General features: G+C 37.3%; 3 protein-coding genes and 1 long non-coding RNA gene across 4 annotated transcripts; 3 read left to right on the forward strand and 1 right to left on the reverse strand.

Moving 5' to 3' along the window:
• Positions 1-1,140: 1,140 nt before the first annotated feature.
• On the forward strand, positions 1,141-2,510 carry LOC140674811 (uncharacterized). The gene is made up of 3 exons (XR_012048281.1): positions 1,141-1,213; positions 1,297-1,539; positions 2,347-2,510. It is a non-coding gene; the product is annotated as an uncharacterized lncRNA (long non-coding RNA).
• A 6,852-nt stretch (positions 2,511-9,362) lies between these two features.
• Positions 9,363-10,501, forward strand: LOC140674783 (uncharacterized). Its single transcript, XM_072908551.1, has one exon. It carries the CDS (start codon positions 9,363-9,365, stop codon positions 10,479-10,481), a length of 1,119 nt encoding a protein of 372 aa, XP_072764652.1. The 3' UTR covers positions 10,482-10,501.
• Positions 10,502-10,597: 96 nt separating this feature from the next.
• On the forward strand, positions 10,598-13,140 carry LOC140674512 (uncharacterized). The gene has a single exon (XM_072908098.1). The coding sequence runs from the start codon at positions 10,604-10,606 to the stop codon at positions 13,109-13,111; it is 2,508 nt and encodes an 835-aa protein (XP_072764199.1). The 5' UTR covers positions 10,598-10,603; the 3' UTR covers positions 13,112-13,140.
• Positions 13,141-15,051: 1,911 nt separating this feature from the next.
• LOC140674688 (uncharacterized) lies at positions 15,052-16,232 on the reverse strand. The gene has a single exon (XM_072908442.1). The coding sequence runs from the start codon at positions 16,198-16,200 to the stop codon at positions 15,115-15,117; it is 1,086 nt and encodes a 361-aa protein (XP_072764543.1). The 5' UTR covers positions 16,201-16,232; the 3' UTR covers positions 15,052-15,114.
• Between the last annotated feature and the right edge of the window lie 2,255 nt (positions 16,233-18,487).

The raw sequence follows: 18,487 nt of genomic DNA on the forward strand, positions 1-18,487 counted from the left end.
GTGCGAATATCGCGATCAACAAAAATTATATAACTATCGTGAACGCAAGTAAATAAATAAATCAAACGTATATACAAATAGCCTACAAGTCCATCTAGTCCACTATAAAAGCGTCATGCGATGATATACGCTTTTTGTTTACCATAGCTGACTCGGGGATAAAATCACCATATCAGCCAGTCAAGGGCACTCTATGAAGGCCCCAGAATGCCCCCGTGTCGGTGCGCATGCACTGCGAAGACCAGTATTTTACTGCGCATCGATAGTAACTTTTAGATACTCGGGGTGCTTGGGGGGGAGGTCTCCTAGTCCCCAAAAATCTCGACGCGCATCCCCGGAGGCACACATAGCGCAATTGCGCAGGCCCTAAACTTTGCACCAATGGTCACTGATTTCGAGCTCGCCTCTCATTGGTGATCGCTACCCTATGCTCGAATCACCTGTACGCGCCCTAGTTTCCTCATAATGTGACACGAGAGGTTGGCTGCGTCAAACAAATGGCCGCCGCTGAACGCATTCGCTCATAAGAACCAGCCTTCCGTCTGGTGACTTTGCGAACTACCTATGCCTTCGATCTTAACCAGGTATTATGTTCGATGCTGTACGCTTCCTAAAATGGCCGCCATTGTTGTTGCAATCGGGTTACGCGCACGTGTCGACAATTATAGTTGTTAGTTAACATTCGAACATTAATTGGCGGTCCGCGGTGTATATATGTGTAAACTACCGTTGGCCGCGTGTTCTCACCCGCTCGTACGGGAGGAAAAGCCAAGAGAGCCGCAAGTTCGTAGTGAATTTGTTCTTCCGTGTTACGGTGACTTTTACACTATCGTCAATGTTTTGTTAATTAACGAGAGATACGTAATAAGTGTTCAAGTAGATGTCAATATTTCAATAATCTACCCTGTTCCGATATCAGTCGACTGTGCTCTACTAAGGCCCGAATTCATAGTCGTTTCTCAAGATTTAAGAATTTCTTAAATCTTAAATCTTTTTAAATTGTAGAGCTGATCTTGGTTGTTTTATAATCTATGGTTCAAGAAAAGAAAGAAAGGTAACTCGCGAGAAAAACAAAAAATAACCTTTAATAAGTAATATGTAAAATGTAAGTGACTATAATAAATAAAAAGTGAAAAGTAAAAAAAATATTGTCTAATATTCTTTCCACTTCGACATTTAGTGTATCAAAATGGAATCTAAAATTTATGATAAGGTAAACAGAACAAATTCATTTATATTTCAAAAACTGACATTATTTATAAAATTTTATTGTCAATTGTGATAAATATAATTTAGGTACATGAATTGCAAAAAACAACACCAAAATTTTCTAAAAAAGAATTTATGTTATTGACGTCGATAATTGAAGATTATAAAGATATCATAGAAAGTCGAAAAACTGATGGAGCAACAATAGAAAAAAAACAATGCTTGGAAAGCTATTGCTCAATAGTATGGAGTTAGTGCAATGAAAAATGGTATATTTGTTCCAAGAACAGAGGCCCAGCTAAAAAGATGTTGGATTAATTTAAAACATAGGTAAGAAATATATGTAAATGTATAATTATAGTGCTTTTTAAAAATTTCAATAGCGATTTTAGAAATTTCACTAAAAATTTAATCGTCAACTATAAATTCAAGCAAAGAAGTACTTTATAAAATTTAAATACTAAGATAATAAAGATCAGGCATAACCTATATATTTTAATTTATAATTTTATATTTAAAATAAAAGATTTGACAAAGTACATTATAAACATTTTTTAAGATTTTAATGAAAAAATGTTTTATTCCATAGTTTGTACAGATCTCGATTAAATCTTGATTATTTGCTAAAAAAATATTTAATGTTTTTTTCATATTTATCATGTTTCTTATAATGTACCAAATATTAACAGCAATAAATTGATACTTGACTTTAACATATATTTAGCCAAGTTATTATGTCAACATAAGTTGATATTCAAAATACAATATTTTTGTCTGTCATCATCTTTTTAATTTAATTTTAAAATATATATTTTTTTTAAATAAATTAAACAGAAATGCAAATTCCTATACATAAATAAATCTTTTATTGTTGCTTTAATTTTATTATTTATCGTGTTGATATTGAATGTTTATATTTGTATCATTTATTATATTTATTATATTTATTTTTAACAATATAATAACCGTCTATTATGTCTATGTTTTTAAAAATAATCTTTGAAATTTATGTCTTTGAAATTACCTATGTCTATATGTGTGTTAAATATGCCGTTAATTAAAATTATTTCTATAATTAAGTCTTATTATATAATATTTAATAGGATTACAATCAATGAAAACATTATTTTTTTGTAGATGTAGAAAATCTGATTCAGCCAGAAAACAATATCAGCTACAGACTGGTGGTGGTCCACTAGCTAAAATGAACGAAAACGAAGACATAAATGAAATTGTTCATTCCATTGTTCTTACAATAAATTTAACTTTAGAAAATCCATAGGACAGCACAGCTGAATTAGAAAGTAATAATTACTTTTATTTTAATTTTATATAATGATATATTTCATGTATGCATATTTAAATGAAATTTATGTGCTTATTTAATTTAAAAGATATAACATGCAGTATAAATAAAGAGCTTTTTGATAATTCATGTGAAAAAGAAAATATGGAAATGCATGAGACTTATAATGATGATAAGTATTATGAAGACTTTGGTGAAAACAACGACCAAATTCCAACTTTCAGTGCAAGCACTGATTCAAGTGTAAATAATGTTCAGCCAAGGAAACGCCTTTTTACAAGCAGTGTTAAAAACGTTGCAAAGAAAATGTTAACAGATACCAATATTTTTGCCATAAAGCCATTGAGTCAATTTAACAAAAATGCAGTGTCAGGTAATTTTGGAAACATATATAATATATCTACATATGAAAACAAATTAAGATGTATTTTATATATAAAAGTAATATATCTAATATTTAAAATAGATTAAAGAAATATTCTGTAAAAGCAAATACTACAATAAATAATAACAAAATTTTAAAGAATTGTCTTAATAAATGTAAAGATATGAAGAGACATATTAATTACATATTAATTACATATAATTAACATATAAAATTTATATTTGTTGTTTTTTCAAATTTAAATTTAAAATTATGTTTTTCAATATTTACTATAAAAAAATGTACAAAAAAACTAGATTTATATAAAATAATTATATATTTTTTTAAATGTATATAAATTTTGAATAACTTTTTTTTCTATATTTATGGATTACTTATTATTGTAACTTTAATTTTCATTGATTGTTTGATGTATTAATAATGTTTTTTATTACTAGAAAAAAGTAAACGTGAAATTTTATATAACAAAAGCAAAATTTCATCTGGCGTTAAAATAGAGCAAGATATTCGATTACAGAAATTGGAAGAAGCAACACAACAGCAAGTTGAATTACATCAGAAAAGACTTCACGCTATAACTATGGAGAAAGAGTATTGGGAAGAAATGAAAAAGACTGTCATATTGAAAAAAAGTGTTTATATGTTAGAAATTAAAGCAATGAAAGCACAAATAAAGTATTGGGAAGAGAAACAAAATTAGGTACTAATGGTCTTTCCTAATGTCATTTTTATGTATAAATTTTATATTTTAAAATTTATAATAATGAAATAATGCTACCATTACTTTGCTTTTTAATATTTTATGTAACTTAAGTGTTGCAATTTAAAGCATATTTTTCTTTTTATACTTATTGTACCTTGTAAAAACATGTGCGTGTGATATAAAAGTTTAGTTATATTTAGAACATAATTTTTTAATCAGAGCTTAAGCTTTAATACGTTTATAATATAACCAAACAGATACAAAGAGTTGAAAACACTGCTTTTATTATTACAGATTTTTATTTTAAAAAAATATTAAAACTTATATTGCTACTAATTTTTTTAAATTAGTATATAAATATTATTAAGACTTTAAGTTAAAAAAAAAGAATTTTTTGATAAAAAATTATTTCTTAAATTAATGACAAAAATTAAATAAAAAAAGATAAGATGAAAAATATAATTAGACGCTGTTAAATTAACATAGTTATAAAGTATTTATAATTATTAGATAATAAAGCGTATGTACTAAAGTTTGGATACTAAAGTTTGTGTGATATATATATAGTATTTTTATTAAATGTTTAAGTTGTAATATATTACAGAGTAAGAAAAAAATTGTGATAAAGCTGTAACGGTGCACCTTTCCCGACGTCTCGGACCAGCTCGTCGGTTCCAGGGCTCGGGAGAAGGGGAAGACTCCAATTGACGAGACCGGGTTTGCGTACAACAGTGGTTTATTTATTGGGAGTATTTACATGTAGATGGGTCGTGTGCTTTATACAAGTGTAGTTGTGTAGGTGTGATGAGTGTATGTGGGGTGTAAGCGAGGTCGGCAAGCGGTATGTGTACGTACAGGCTAGGCGTGCGGTTACTTACGAACTAGGCAAGCGGCTATCTACGAGCGACGTGAACGGTACAAGCGTTACAAGCGGTGTGCTATCAGGCTGAGCGGCGCGAGGTTGCGAGCGGGTCGCCGTACATGCAAGATCTTACAGGCTAGGCGGGTGCGCAACGGTTCGCGGTGCAACGCGACTATATACAATTGGGCGAGTCGCCGTGGGGGTACGCTGATCGCGGCGCTGTTATTCGCGAGCGGGCCGCCGGGGCGCGCTGCTGGTGACCGCCGGGAACACCCGGCAGAAGGAGAGCACACCCTCCTCCCGGATCGCGTGGTCGGGAGCGGAGTCGGTCACCGGGAACACCCTTCTCCCGGATCGACGGTCAGGAACTTGGAGAGAGAATCGAAGCTAGCTGTGGGCTTCGCTTCAGAGCTTAGCTCTTGCCCGGCCGGATTCAGGATCAGGACAGGTGTCTGGTCGTCGGTCGGTCAGGCTTATATACCCGGGAGCTTTCCCTCTCTCTCGGATCGTTCGAGAGAGAGGGGGATCCCAGTGGCGTGCGCGATCGTTCGCGCGGTGGGGCGCCCATTGGCGCCGGGTCGCAAAATTTGGAGCAGGCGTTCGGCTTCGCGACCGCTAGTGACGGCGTGCCGTCACAAAGCATATACATATAGTGAGAAAAGATATTAACAAATTATTACAAAATACTGTTATATCATATAAAACTTTTTGTCATAAATTGATTTATATTGAATCATTTATAAACCAAAGGAAAATACTTGTTTTTATTATAAAATTAAGAAAGTGTCAAATTTTTTTAGTTGAAAATAATTGTCTTTTTAATAAATAAAGCAGAAAATTACAAAATTAATGTGTATTTTTATTTCAAATCTTCAATAATATACAAATAGATATATATAGAGAGTTCTAATCCAGGGATATGAGGGGGGTGAGGTAAGCGGGGGGGACGAGGCGAGGTACCTCGTCACCCCCCGCACTGACGGGGGGAGGGGGAGGGGGGTAGTCCCCCTCAATCGCGGGGGAAGGGGCAAATGTCCCCCCCTAGACTGAGGGGGAAGGGGGAGGTACCAAATGCCCCACCCCCCAGATTAAGGGGGAGGGTGGTACCAAACATCCCCTGATTGAGAGGGGAAGGGGGGGGGGCATACATATGGTTCCGCACGTGGAGGGAGTGTCCTCTCCGAAAGACTGCGGAGGTCTGACGGTGAGAGAGAGGAATGTCAACTGTTATAGATAAAATAATCACCCCACTCTGTTTATTCAAAAATGTATATTTGCAATAAATAATTACGTTCGCAACGCGGTAGAGGGAGACGGTGCGATAGACGTCCGCAACGTGGTAGAGGGAGACGGTGCGATAGACATCCGCAACGTGGTAGAGGGAGACGGTGCGATAGACGTTCGCAACGTGGTAGAGGGAGACGGTGCGATAGACGTTCGCAACGTGGTAGAGGGAGACGGTGCGATAGACGTTCGCAACGTGGTAGAGGGAGACGGTGCGATAGACGTTCGCAACGTGGTAAAGGGAGACGGTGCGATAGACGTTCGCAACGTGGTAGAGAGAGACGATGCGATAGACGTTCTATATAGCGTAGGACAAGGAGAGTATGACGTGGTGTGAGAAGGAAAGCGCTGTATGTGTATGACAAGGGAGTGCATGATGATAGGAAAAGGAGGGCATGATGGTAAGAAAAGAAGAGCATGATGGTAGGAAAAGGAGATATAGGTGCGAGAGAAAAGAATAGAGATGAAGAAGGATAGCGAGAAGGAGAGCGTGTTATGGGGTGCGAGAGAAAGAATAGAGAGGAAGGAGGATAGCGGAGGCGCGATAAGACGGAGGCTAAGGCGTACGCGAGAAAAAGATATTTTTTGTATGTTACGTTTTTTTTTTCTAATATTAAATGTTATCTTATTATCTAATTATATCTAATACAGAGGAAGAAGGATGGGATAGATGATGAAGGTGGAAATAAGTAATATATATATATATATATATATATAAGTTTAACATAAATTTTTATTTAAAAAGTGTGTACATATGTGTATGTGTATACATATAAAGTGTGTGTGTGCGTTTGTGCATGTATTAAAATTATTATAATATAAAAAAGAATTAAAATTGTAATAGAAAATTGAAAAAATTAAAATATAAAAAGAATTAAAATTATAGTATAAAATTTAAAAAAATTAAAATAATGATCTAGGGTAGCAGCTCTGAAACAGAAAAAAACATTTTTTATTAGTACTTTAAAAATATTTTCTAAAATGATAAAAATTATAAATACTTACAATCTATTCGGAGTCTCTCTCTCTCTCTCTCTCATCTGACGACCTGGAGTCCTCCTGCAGAGTTTCGGGGAGCCACGGTTCCTCTGTCTCCCACACCTCATACGGAAGCTCACCAAAGAGTTTCCGCAAACAAAGACGATCCTCGTTAAACTGAGGAGTCACCTCCTCGCGCCTCCGGTTCTCGGAAGTGTCACCCCAAAGGTAACAATAATAGTTTGTTTAGTTTTTACACATAAGTCCTCGGTGTATGTGCTACACTTACACAATAATAATAAAAGTTTTTTTGTAGTATTCACACAAGTCTTAAGTCATGCAAATGGGGCATATATTGCAAGGTCAAATTTGAAATAATGGAGTTCGACACTCACTACAAAATAAACCGAGTATTAATGCGTACATATTAATCGAGTGTTCACGCACAGCACAAATCTCGTCAAAAAGGTACGCCATTCTTATGAAACACGATGTGCAGAAGTATGTGCCATCTGCAGTTGCATAACAAAAATATATGCAACACATTCTTGTTAATTCATTATAAGAATTAATATCCGCTAAGTCCAATGCACGATCAATTCTATCTTCGAAAACACTTTCAGCACTTTCATAGTCACTGTCAACTAAGTGTTGTACTTCAACGTCCAAATCACCCTCTTCGTCAGAACTGTTCATATCAATATCACCATTATTTTCTATAACATCCAAACCAATATTTCCAATATTGGCGTTATTGTCATCATCATCATCACTAGATAGTTCTAAAAGCGGCACTTCAATGTCTGAGTCTTCTTCATCGGAAATTATCATAAAATAATTATCACCATTATCTTCATCCATATTCGGAAGACACACGCGCAACGCATATATTTCCTCGCGACACGAGCACAATTCATATATTTCCTCGCGACACGAGCACAATTCATATATTTCCTCGCGACACGAGTACGCAATAAGCTTCTTCTTAGAGCGTATAGGAAAAACTAACCACGCGCCACGCACATTTATCTCAAATATATACACGGGATCCCATATCCCATCTCTCTCTAAACAGAGTATCTCTTTTTAAATAGACTATGCATATGATCCTATGAGAGGTAAACGTCTTTGTTTGACTGAGACTAAGAGAGCGCGAGGAGGAGGAGGAAGAGTCGTAGAATAAAATAGTGTGAAGAGAAACATTAATGTTAATAATAATTTTTTATTTGTTACAAGTATCATAAAGTATATCATTTATAGCACACGCCAACAATTCGCAATCTACGAGTGATCCACTATCGAACGCGTCACTCTCGCGAATCGCTTTCACAGCATCATTTACATCAGTAATATTGTTTCGTTGCAAGACGTTACAAAATTGTTTAAATTTTTCATTCACGAAATGTGTATTTTGACACAACCATGAATGCATATGATCGATGCAATCTTCAAAATCGAATAAATGTAATAATGTTTGAGGTTGCATATACAAAGACTTATTAGATAATGTTAATTTAACAATTCTCGATCCGTTTAATGCGATCATTTGGATAGATAGATCACAAATCCATAATGGTTGACTTTCAGTCGATTGTACATGTCGTTCAATGTCTGCACGTTTCTGCATCAATGAGTGCCAGAGTACGATAGGCAATACTAATCGATTACCTCGGTTGTCACCAAGTATCAATTCGACATACGACATAGCTCCAACGCTTATTCCAATCTCCAAATATTTGTAAGATGTCGGGGTTAAGATATACCTTCTTCCAAGTATGCAAACCGCACGACGAGATGAAACGCTATATAAAATATTAAAATATATTAAAAAATAATATTTAGAAAATAATTTTTAGGAAATAATATTTAGAAAATAATTGAAACTTACATGTTCTTTGATTGAATTTCACCGTTCTCAATCGGAATGTAAAAATTCATCTTGCTGGTTTCTTTTGTGGAGCACATTTTTTTTAGCACAACCTTATGCACGGACAACTGATGCGATACTAAACTATTGAAAGTACTGCGATCAATTTGTAATATCGCAAAACGTAATGAGGAGGGGAGTATTTGTGACGTAATTTTGCAAGCGCCAATGTAAGGTTGCTAGAAATTATTAAAAATCGCGTCCCCACGTGCTTTCTCGAGCGCCGTGTGTGGCCACCGTATGATGAAATCTAATCAAATGTATACGACGATTGAAATATTCGGTTACAAATGTATAAGACAAAGCGTGAGATAAAATTTTTGGCTAAATGATAACATAAACAGACCGTCGACGGTACGGATATTTGTGCTAAAGAATAACGCACCGACAGTACGAATGTTTGCGCTAAAGAATAACGTGTCGCATAGTGGGTGGGCATTATCATGTATATTTAATTTGATTATAAATAATAAATATAATCCTATGCGGAGAGGATGTCATATTATATTATATTACCACGAAAATATGCGTGAGATAAAGAGACGTGATATTATAGAAATGACGGATGTTTATACGAAAGAATAACGTTTTCGCAATCTGAAAAGAATATAACGATTAGATATAAATCAGAACGGAGAGTCACATCTCGCCATTATTGTCGAAGCTTGCACGAGTGTACCTTATATGTAAAAAAAAAAAAAAAAAAAAATGGAGCAGGTTTTAACGCATCAATCCACCTTGATAAATTCGGTGGAGGAGTACTTTGCGTGGGAGGTGCGATGCGATGATTATATCAAGTCGTTGGAAGAGCAGAGTCGAATTAAACGACCGCGAATATCGATCGGATATCGACAATTGTTGATCGCAAAGATCGCGCGACTCGAAGGACTGAAAAATGCGTTGCGCAAACGTTTCGTACACGCGGGTGCCGGACACAGCGCGCATCAAGCTGCACTATTTTGGCGAGAAATTGATACAGCGTTCGAGAACCGTATATCGACTGGTGCGATAATCAATAGCAATTATATCGAACCTCGCCAGTTTCTCGAAGACGCGAGTGATATCGTGCTCGAACATGTGCGAGACGCTATCGAAACACACTGCAGTGTGAAAGTGAATACTATGTTTAACGGTGAGTTTGTGGCGGGTGAAAAGCACAACGATAAAAGTGTAAGTACAAAAAACTGTGAACTATTTCGTACATCTGATTTACGCGAATGGTACGAGCAACGTGTTATCGAGCCCACTTTAGCATCTCTCGAAGAATTTCAAGAACGTGATAGTGGGTGGGCATTATCGCGTATACATAATTTGACTGTAAATATAAATAAATATAATCCTATGCGTGCGGGATGTCATATTATATTACCGCGAAAGATAATGATGAAGCGAGCGATAGTTAACGTGCGATCCAAAGACAATGCATGTTTCGCATGGGCAGTGACTGCTGCTATGTATCCCGCTGAAAGAAGGGTTGAACGAGAATTATCGTACCCGCGTTACACGGATGTGCTAAATCTTCGAGACATTGAGTTTCCAGTGACTCTTAATCAAATTAAAAAGTTTGAAATTAACAACAATATTTCAATCAATGTGTATACCATCGAAAACGAAAATATTGTTCCTATTCGTCTTTCGGAGCAAAAGAGGGACAAGCACGCCAATTTGCTCTACATTCAAGATGCGCAAGATATCGGACATTTCGCGTGGATCAAGAATTTATCGCGACTCGTGAGTTCGCAACTCAATAAACACAATGGACAAAAATATATCTGTGATCGGTATGTATATTTAATATTATTGATTTTTTTCAAAATAAATATATAATTATTATTTCTATTTTTATAAATGTTAAAATATATATATAATTATTATTTCTTTTTTATAGATGTCTACATTATTTTTATTCGAATGAGAAACTACAGTCACATACTGTAGACTGCGGGAAGATGAACGACTGCGCTATCCGATTACCGAGCGATAAGGATAAGTGGCTCGCTTTTAACAACTATAACAGGAAGGAGCAGGTTCCTTTCGTCGTGTATGCCGACCTGGAATGTGTTTTGAGAAAGACGTACAAAGAAGAAGAAGCAGAAAAAAATTTATATCAGCATCATCAAGTGTTTAGTATCGCTTATTATGTACATTGCTCGTACGATAATTTGTTGTCCGCGTATCATTCTCGTCGCGAAGCCAATTGCGTCGCATGGTTTGCTGAAGAATTAAAAAATTTAGCAACGAGCGTGAAAACAATTTTATCTACAAATCTTCCCATGATAAATTTGACGCGTGAAGAATTGGAAAAGTTTAACAGCGCTACTCAATGTCACATATGTGAGAAACCATTCGTGGAAGACGATACGCGCGTACACGATCATTGCCACCTCACTGGGCGGTACAGAGGTCCCGCGCATTCAAATTGCAATCTAAATTATAAGGAATCCTTTTATATTCCAATTATTTTCCACAATTTATCCGGTTACGATTCACATTTTATAATCGAGGAAATAGCTACAGCGTTCGAAGGAAGAATCGATCTACTTCCGATAACTAAAGAAAAATACGTTTCATTTACGAAAGATGTTAAACTTACGGAAGACAATTGGCGAAATCACATTAAATTACGTTTCATCGATTCTTTTAAATTTCTCACAACAAGTCTCAACAAATTAGCATCTTTTCTCAGTAAAGATAAATTAAAAATTTTACAATCTGAATATCAAAATTTGCGGGTAGAAGACTTTGATCTGTTAACGCGTAAAGGCGTCTTTCCGTACGAATATATCGATTGTGTAGATAAATTGCACGATACATGTTTACCTCCGCGCGAATTATTTTACAGTTCCTTGACAGGTAACACAGTATCTGAGAGCGATTACGCGCACGCTGAGATTGTGTGGAAGCGATTCTCCATTCGAACGCTAGGCGAATATAGCGATCTGTATTTAAAAATCGATGTTTTGTTGTTAGCAGATGTTTTTGAAAATTTTCGTGACAATTGTATCAAGAGTTACGGGCTCGACCCTGCGCATTATTATACTCTGCCCGGATACACGTGGGATGCCATGTTGAAGCATACAAATATTAAGTTTGAATTGCTCACTGACATCGATATGGTAATGTTTATAGAACGAGGTATACGCGGTGGTTTGAGTCAATGTTCCAACAGATACGCGCATGCTAATAACAAGTACATGCAGTCATACGACCCATTGAAACCGTCATCGTATCTAATGTATTTCGATGTAAATAATTTATACGGATGGGCAATGTGTCAACCTTTGCCTTACGCTAGTTTTCAATGGGTCGACAATATATGCAATTTTGATCTATCATCGATCGCGTCCGATTCGCCTACAGGCTATATCCTCGAAGTCGATCTCGAGTACCCGCAACATCTTCACGACGCGCATACTGACTTACCGTTTTGTCCGACGCGTGACAAACCACCCGGCAAGAGAGAGAACAAGTTGCTCGCGACCTTATACGATAAGAAACGATACGTAATACACTACCGCAATCTGCAGCAATGTACGCGACACGGTCTTCGCGTTACAAAAATTCATCGCATATTACAATTCGCGCAATCTCCATGGTTACGTACATATATTGAATTAAACACGCAATTTAGAACAATGGCTAAAAATGATTTTGAAAAGAATTTATACAAATTAATGAATAATGCAGTTTTCGGCAAAACGATGGAAAATGTGCGCAATCGCGTAGATGTAAAACTTATAACAAAATGGGACGATAGGTACGGCGCAGAGGCGATGATCGCGAAACCAAATTTTCATAGCAGGAGCATTTTTTCGGAAAATTTAATCGCTGTGGAATTGCGTAGACTCGAGGTGAAGTTTTACAAACCAATCTATGTAGGTATGTGTATACTTGATGTATCCAAGATGTGTTTGTACGAATTTCATCACGATTACATGATTCCAATGTATAGAGAAAAATGTAAAGTCATGTACACCGACACGGATAGTCTCATATATCACATTGAGTGCGAAGACGTGTACGAGAATATGAAGCGCGACATCGACAAGTTCGACACGAGCGACTATGCGATAGACAATGCGTACGGTATACCGCTCGTGAATAAAAAGGTACCGGGTCTGATGAAGGATGAAAACAACGGTATGATAATGACAGAATTTGTCGGGCTTAGAGCAAAAATGTACGCGCTAAAAATAGATGGTAAAAAGGATACGAAAAAGGTAAAAGGTGTCAAGAATAGCGTCGTCGCGAAAACGATAACATTTGACGATTACATGCAATGTTTGAACGAAGGAATTGAAATGACGCGACAGCAATCGACTATAAGATCAAAAATGCATAAAGTATATACCATGCGGCAGAAAAAAATTGCTCTAAGTCCACACGATGATAAACGGTATATAATACCTAAAAGTATCGATACGCTACCATGGGGGCATTACAGAATACCGTTGTAAAAAAGAAAAAAAGTGTATATATTTGAATATTATATATATTTATATATGTAAACTTTATATAATATTTGTTATATTTTTACAATACATTATTTTTATGAATCCAAGAATTCCGTGAACTATCGAATCCCAACCATTTCACAAAAACTTCATCCCCTCTCTTCCTCAATATTTTTTCCACAAGATATATATCGGGATTAGCAACGCGTTGTAGTTCGTATTCGTAAAATCCACCGGCGACGGGATTTCCGCGCGAATCTTTTAATATATATGTCACGGGATTAGTTTTCTGTATCTTAACAATTTCAAACACTTCGGTGGTCCAATTTGGTGTGTAGCCTTTTTCGAATAAAGTCTTGAATTTACTCACGCGCACCGAATCGCCTATTTTAAATTTCGCCAGCGCCGCAATCTTTACGTTGCTGTACACCGTATGTAAAAGTTTCTCCGCGACGGCTGGAGTAACATCGATAGGTCTCATACCGATAGTGCGATGTTTTTGCGTGTTGTACTCTTCAACGAGTCTCGATAGTTCGTCGATCCACTTGTAGTTTCCATTGAGCGTAAACATTTTCCACATTTTATTCTTCAAAGTACGATTGAAGCGTTCCACGATCGAGGCTTTCATGACGGAATATGTCGAATAATGATTAATATCGTGTTTCTTCATGAGGTTTTGTACATTTGCATTGTAAAATTCTTTTCCTTGATCGGTTTGAAAATTTTTCGGGCATCTCGCATCGTCTCGAATTATCTCCGCAATCGCATCGGCCGTCTCGTTTCCACCTTTACTCTTGAGCGGTACGACCCACGCATACTTGCTCAACACATCGATAACAGTGAGTATGTAATTGTATCCCTTGTTGACTCGAGCATACGGACGCATCTCGACGATGTCGGCTTGCCACAGATCATCGTATCCCCGCACTATGACGTGTCTTCGGGGAAAATTTTTTCTCGCTGGCGCGTGCAGCTCGTTTACCAACTGCCGTCTCTCCAAACTATGTTGATTCTTTGCTTTGCCAGTTTTTCTCGATGGTTGTTTGTTGTTTGCTTTTTTATCACTCATTTTTCGTTTATCGTCCTTTAAGAGCCGTTCTTTAAGTTCCGTTTTTTCTATGTTTTTTTTATTTTTTCACGTTTTCTGATCCGTTCTTAATCCGTTCTTGCGTTGTTCACCGCCGTCCTTCACCCATTCGAAAATCGTTCTTGATCCGTTCGCAGCCTTTTTCACAGTCGTTTTTGACTCGTTCGTAGCCGCTTTTGACCCGTTCGTAGCCTCGTTCACAGACGTCTTTCGAACGATCGTAGGAGTTCTTGAGTTGTTTGTAACCTTGAGTGTAGCCGTGAAGAACGTGTTCGTAGCCTCGTTCACAGCCCTGCTTGAGATGTTGATAGCCTCGTTCGAGGCTGTTGTTGCTGCTGCTGCTGCTAGGTCGTTCACTACCACTGCCACTCATTGTAGTATATTAGATAGCAGTTCGGTAATTCTTCGTAGCGGTTCGATAATTGTTCGCAGCCGTTCGATAATCCTTCGTAGCTGTTCGATAGCCGTTCGATAGCCGCTCCTAACCCGTTCACTGATGCTCATTCGGGTTGATAGCCGTCTCTGAGTTAACGTTAGCCGCGCGTTGAAGATTGTTTAGCGCAATCTGTAATGCTCGCACGTCCTTCTCAAGCGAAGTAAGCTTCTCGTCTGATTGTTTCTGTCGATTCATTAATCTTTTAACGCAAGACTGTACGTACAATTTGTTGACGGCATCGGTGTCAGCCTCAGGTTGCGCTACACGACGAATCTTACGCGACCTCGCATCGAAGTCTGTAACGATGCGACACAGAGCGTTTTCGTGCACATAACTTTTTACCAATCTATCCCAAGAGCCGTTTGTACCGGTTGCATCATTTCTTGAATCGAATAAGCCAAATTTGTTGATAGGCATTTTTTCCGACGCTTCGTAAAGTGTCACGCGACGCTGATCGACTGATTAGTTTTGTCGATACATCATTCAATTTATAATAAGACCATCTTCGCGAAGTTCTTCGATAATCGACATGATTTCATTGTCGTGAGCATTGTTACCGGCTCGACGCGAAGCATCCAGTAATCGCAGACGATCTACCAACTCGTTTGGATCGTTCCAATGCACGTAGTCGATCTTATTGTCGTTTAGAGTCATAGCGCGCGGTAGTATACCCTTTCCAGCTTTTCTGCTAGACAACAACGGCGCAATTACATTTTTATACTTATATCCTTTAGTCCCTAATACTGGATTATGTGCTTTGTTCCCACGTTTATGCGCATTCGTCGCTAATAATATACTTTTATATTTAAGCAAATCATCTTCGGTATATATTTCATCGTCGGGGATTTTTTTGAAAATTAATTCATAGAGACCAGGCGTTCCCGTATATTTTACTTCATTGATAATTATATTATCATTTTTGTCTACGTCAAAATGTTTATCACCGAGCATTATTCCATCGTTAGAAAACTTAATGCCGTACACATAATCCATAGCTTTATCTTTATCTTGATTCATAACAGTTAATATATATTTTTGTCCGAGTGGACCTAAATGCTCTCGAAATATGTTTACACCTGCGGACGTTTGCAATTCACGTTGTACCGTCGTAACCAACGAATCGGGTGTGGTTTCAAAAATTTCGTCGACGGGTGGTTGCTCGTACGATAATTGACGCGGTTGCGCAATTTCTATCTGAGTAGATGTGTCCGGTATCGTTCGTCTTTGATTAGGTGTAGAAGTTATCGGCAAATCATTTAATGAGACGTTTAATCGTTTTTGCTTTGAGCTCAAATCATTATATGAGATTCTTGGTCGTTTTTTAACTTTAATAATTTTCTTTTCCACATGGTCTTTTTCGAGTATATCGAACGGTTCGATTTTCGATACGTCGGATTCTACATCGATGGTATTTTGAACAAGCTGTTTTAGAGGCTCGCTAATCGGTTTAAACTGTTTCTCCAACGCTACATCTTCCTCAATTTTATCAGTTTTTAACGCGCGATATTTTTTGCGAATTGACTCGCTCGTCTGTACAATTTTTCGCGCAATCTTTTCACGATCACTCATGTTTTTTTTATGTAGACGTTGCTCTGTCAATGTTTCGATAGCAACTGATCATTTTACGGTACCGCAAATTCATTAAAACCTCTTCTGTAACGTCCATTGTTCATTGAACTGTCTTTGTCAATTACTAGAAATCCATACTTGTGCTGCCAACATTTTTGGCATAACGCGCAAAAATCATCGTACGACATATCAGTATTTACATGATCGTTGTACACATGTCGCAAGTTTGTACCGTCTTGTTTAAATAAAATCAACAGATTAGCATTGTCGCGTATAAGATGCTTGGGTATCTTGGCATACGTTTGACAGAGATAGAAACAATCGACGCTTGAGTGTCGACCCATTGAGAAGTACTCTCTTATCGTATCTTGCTTGTCGCATGCCACGTCATCGAAGATAAAAACCGAATTCGGAAGCGCCTCTCTCGATGAAATGACATCGCTGTTATTAGAGAACGTAAAGTAACCAATTTCATCTATCGATGATAGTAAATTTTCCAAATATTGATATTTTGGTTGTTGAAGAGATTTTGAATATATGTATAAATTTTCAAAGCGTATGCCGTTTGGACTTTCTATCAAGCTTATCAACAAGTTAGTTTTACCGCAATTCGAAGGGCCGCAAATGAGACCGCGTATTGTATTCGGTAACATTTTTCCATGTTTGTGTATTTCTTTTTCAGGCATTAGTCTATTGTCAAAATTTGTTACTTTAATTACCGTTGGTTGTAGCACGAATCGCATGACTTGTCTAATCAGACTTAACGATACTTTATGAGGAGGAGGAGGGTGAGGAGAGCCTATTTATAGATGCGCATCAAATCGAAACCGCTCAGTGTCAAACATGTTTCTTTCACTGTCGGATGACTGTGATATTCTCAACCTTACCTCAGAACAGTTGCAATATATACCGAAGATTATTTTATTGAAACAGTTTGGTCGTTACGTGGAACGTCTGTGGGACAAACTTCCGGAATATATAAAGGCTGATTCGGAGGTTCAGACCTATCGTCGCTGTTTCGAACATTACAATCGACCGTGGCAACGAACGCACATTGACGGTCCAGCGCCGATGATAAAAGATTGTTACGAATGTCAGCGAAAACCGTAAGAGGCTGTGGTCTGTTGAATCGCGCGATAAACGCACTCCCTATCGAATTACATATTCCTGGATATCAGTTTTGCGGACCGGGAACTCGTTTACAAGAACGATTGGTTAGAGGCGATCGAGGCATCAACCCATTGGACGTCGCGTCTCGCGAACACGATTTAGCTTACTCGCGAAGCAACAACCTCGGCGAACGACACGTAGCGGATAGTATACTAGCTGCGAGGGCGCGGGAACGTATTACCGCGAAAGATTCGAATTTTGGCGAAAGAGCAGCCGCCACGGCCGTTTGGACGGTCATGAAAGCAAAGACGAAAATGGGTATGGGGATGAAAAAGTCATCGACGAAGAAAAAGATTACGAAAAAACGAATACTTCCGGTAGCGAAACGCGGAGGCGTATTACCGATTCTACCAGTGTTGGGTGCTCTCGGATCTCTGATTGGTGGAGCGGCTGGTGTAGCGAAGATGGTAAACGACGGAAAATCTACGCAACGTCAGTTTCAAGAGATGCTACGTCACAATCGCGCCATGGAAGGTCGCGGATTGTATCTCGCGCCATACAAATACGGACGAGGAATCTCAATGAGAAAGAAGAAGAAAAAAAAAAACGTCAAAGAGACACTAAAAATGCCAAAGGGTGCAACTACCAACGTACAACTGCTGCAACTAGCAAAACGTATGCGCATTCCATATTTTAGAGGCGTTTTTATGCGTGACTCATTACCGATCGGTGGTATATATCGAAACGAGAGCGGTATCATAAATTTGGATAACGCTAAAGGCTCGGGTACTCACTGGGTAGCGTATGCAAAGAGAGGGAATCGCGCTATATATTTTGACAGTTTTGGCAATCTTCGCCCGCCGAATGAATTGATACGATATTTAAATGTGTCAAAAATAGATTATAATTATACATCCTATCAAACTTATAATCAAAGCATCTGCGGACAATTGTGCTTGCAGTTTCTCCGAACGGTCGATGCACGCGAATTTAAATTTTAACACATACACATTATATGTATGAAAACACATTTTGAATAAAAATTATATATTAAACATATATATCGCTATGTATCTTCTTTATAAAATCCTATCCTTCTTCCTGTATATTATATAATAATAATAATAATATGTTACATTGATATATTTTTTAATCGAAATGTATAGTTTATTGGAAA

This window comes from Anoplolepis gracilipes, chromosome 16, assembly GCF_047496725.1.
Source record: "Anoplolepis gracilipes chromosome 16, ASM4749672v1, whole genome shotgun sequence".
Taxonomy (NCBI): Eukaryota; Metazoa; Arthropoda; class Insecta; order Hymenoptera; family Formicidae; genus Anoplolepis; species Anoplolepis gracilipes.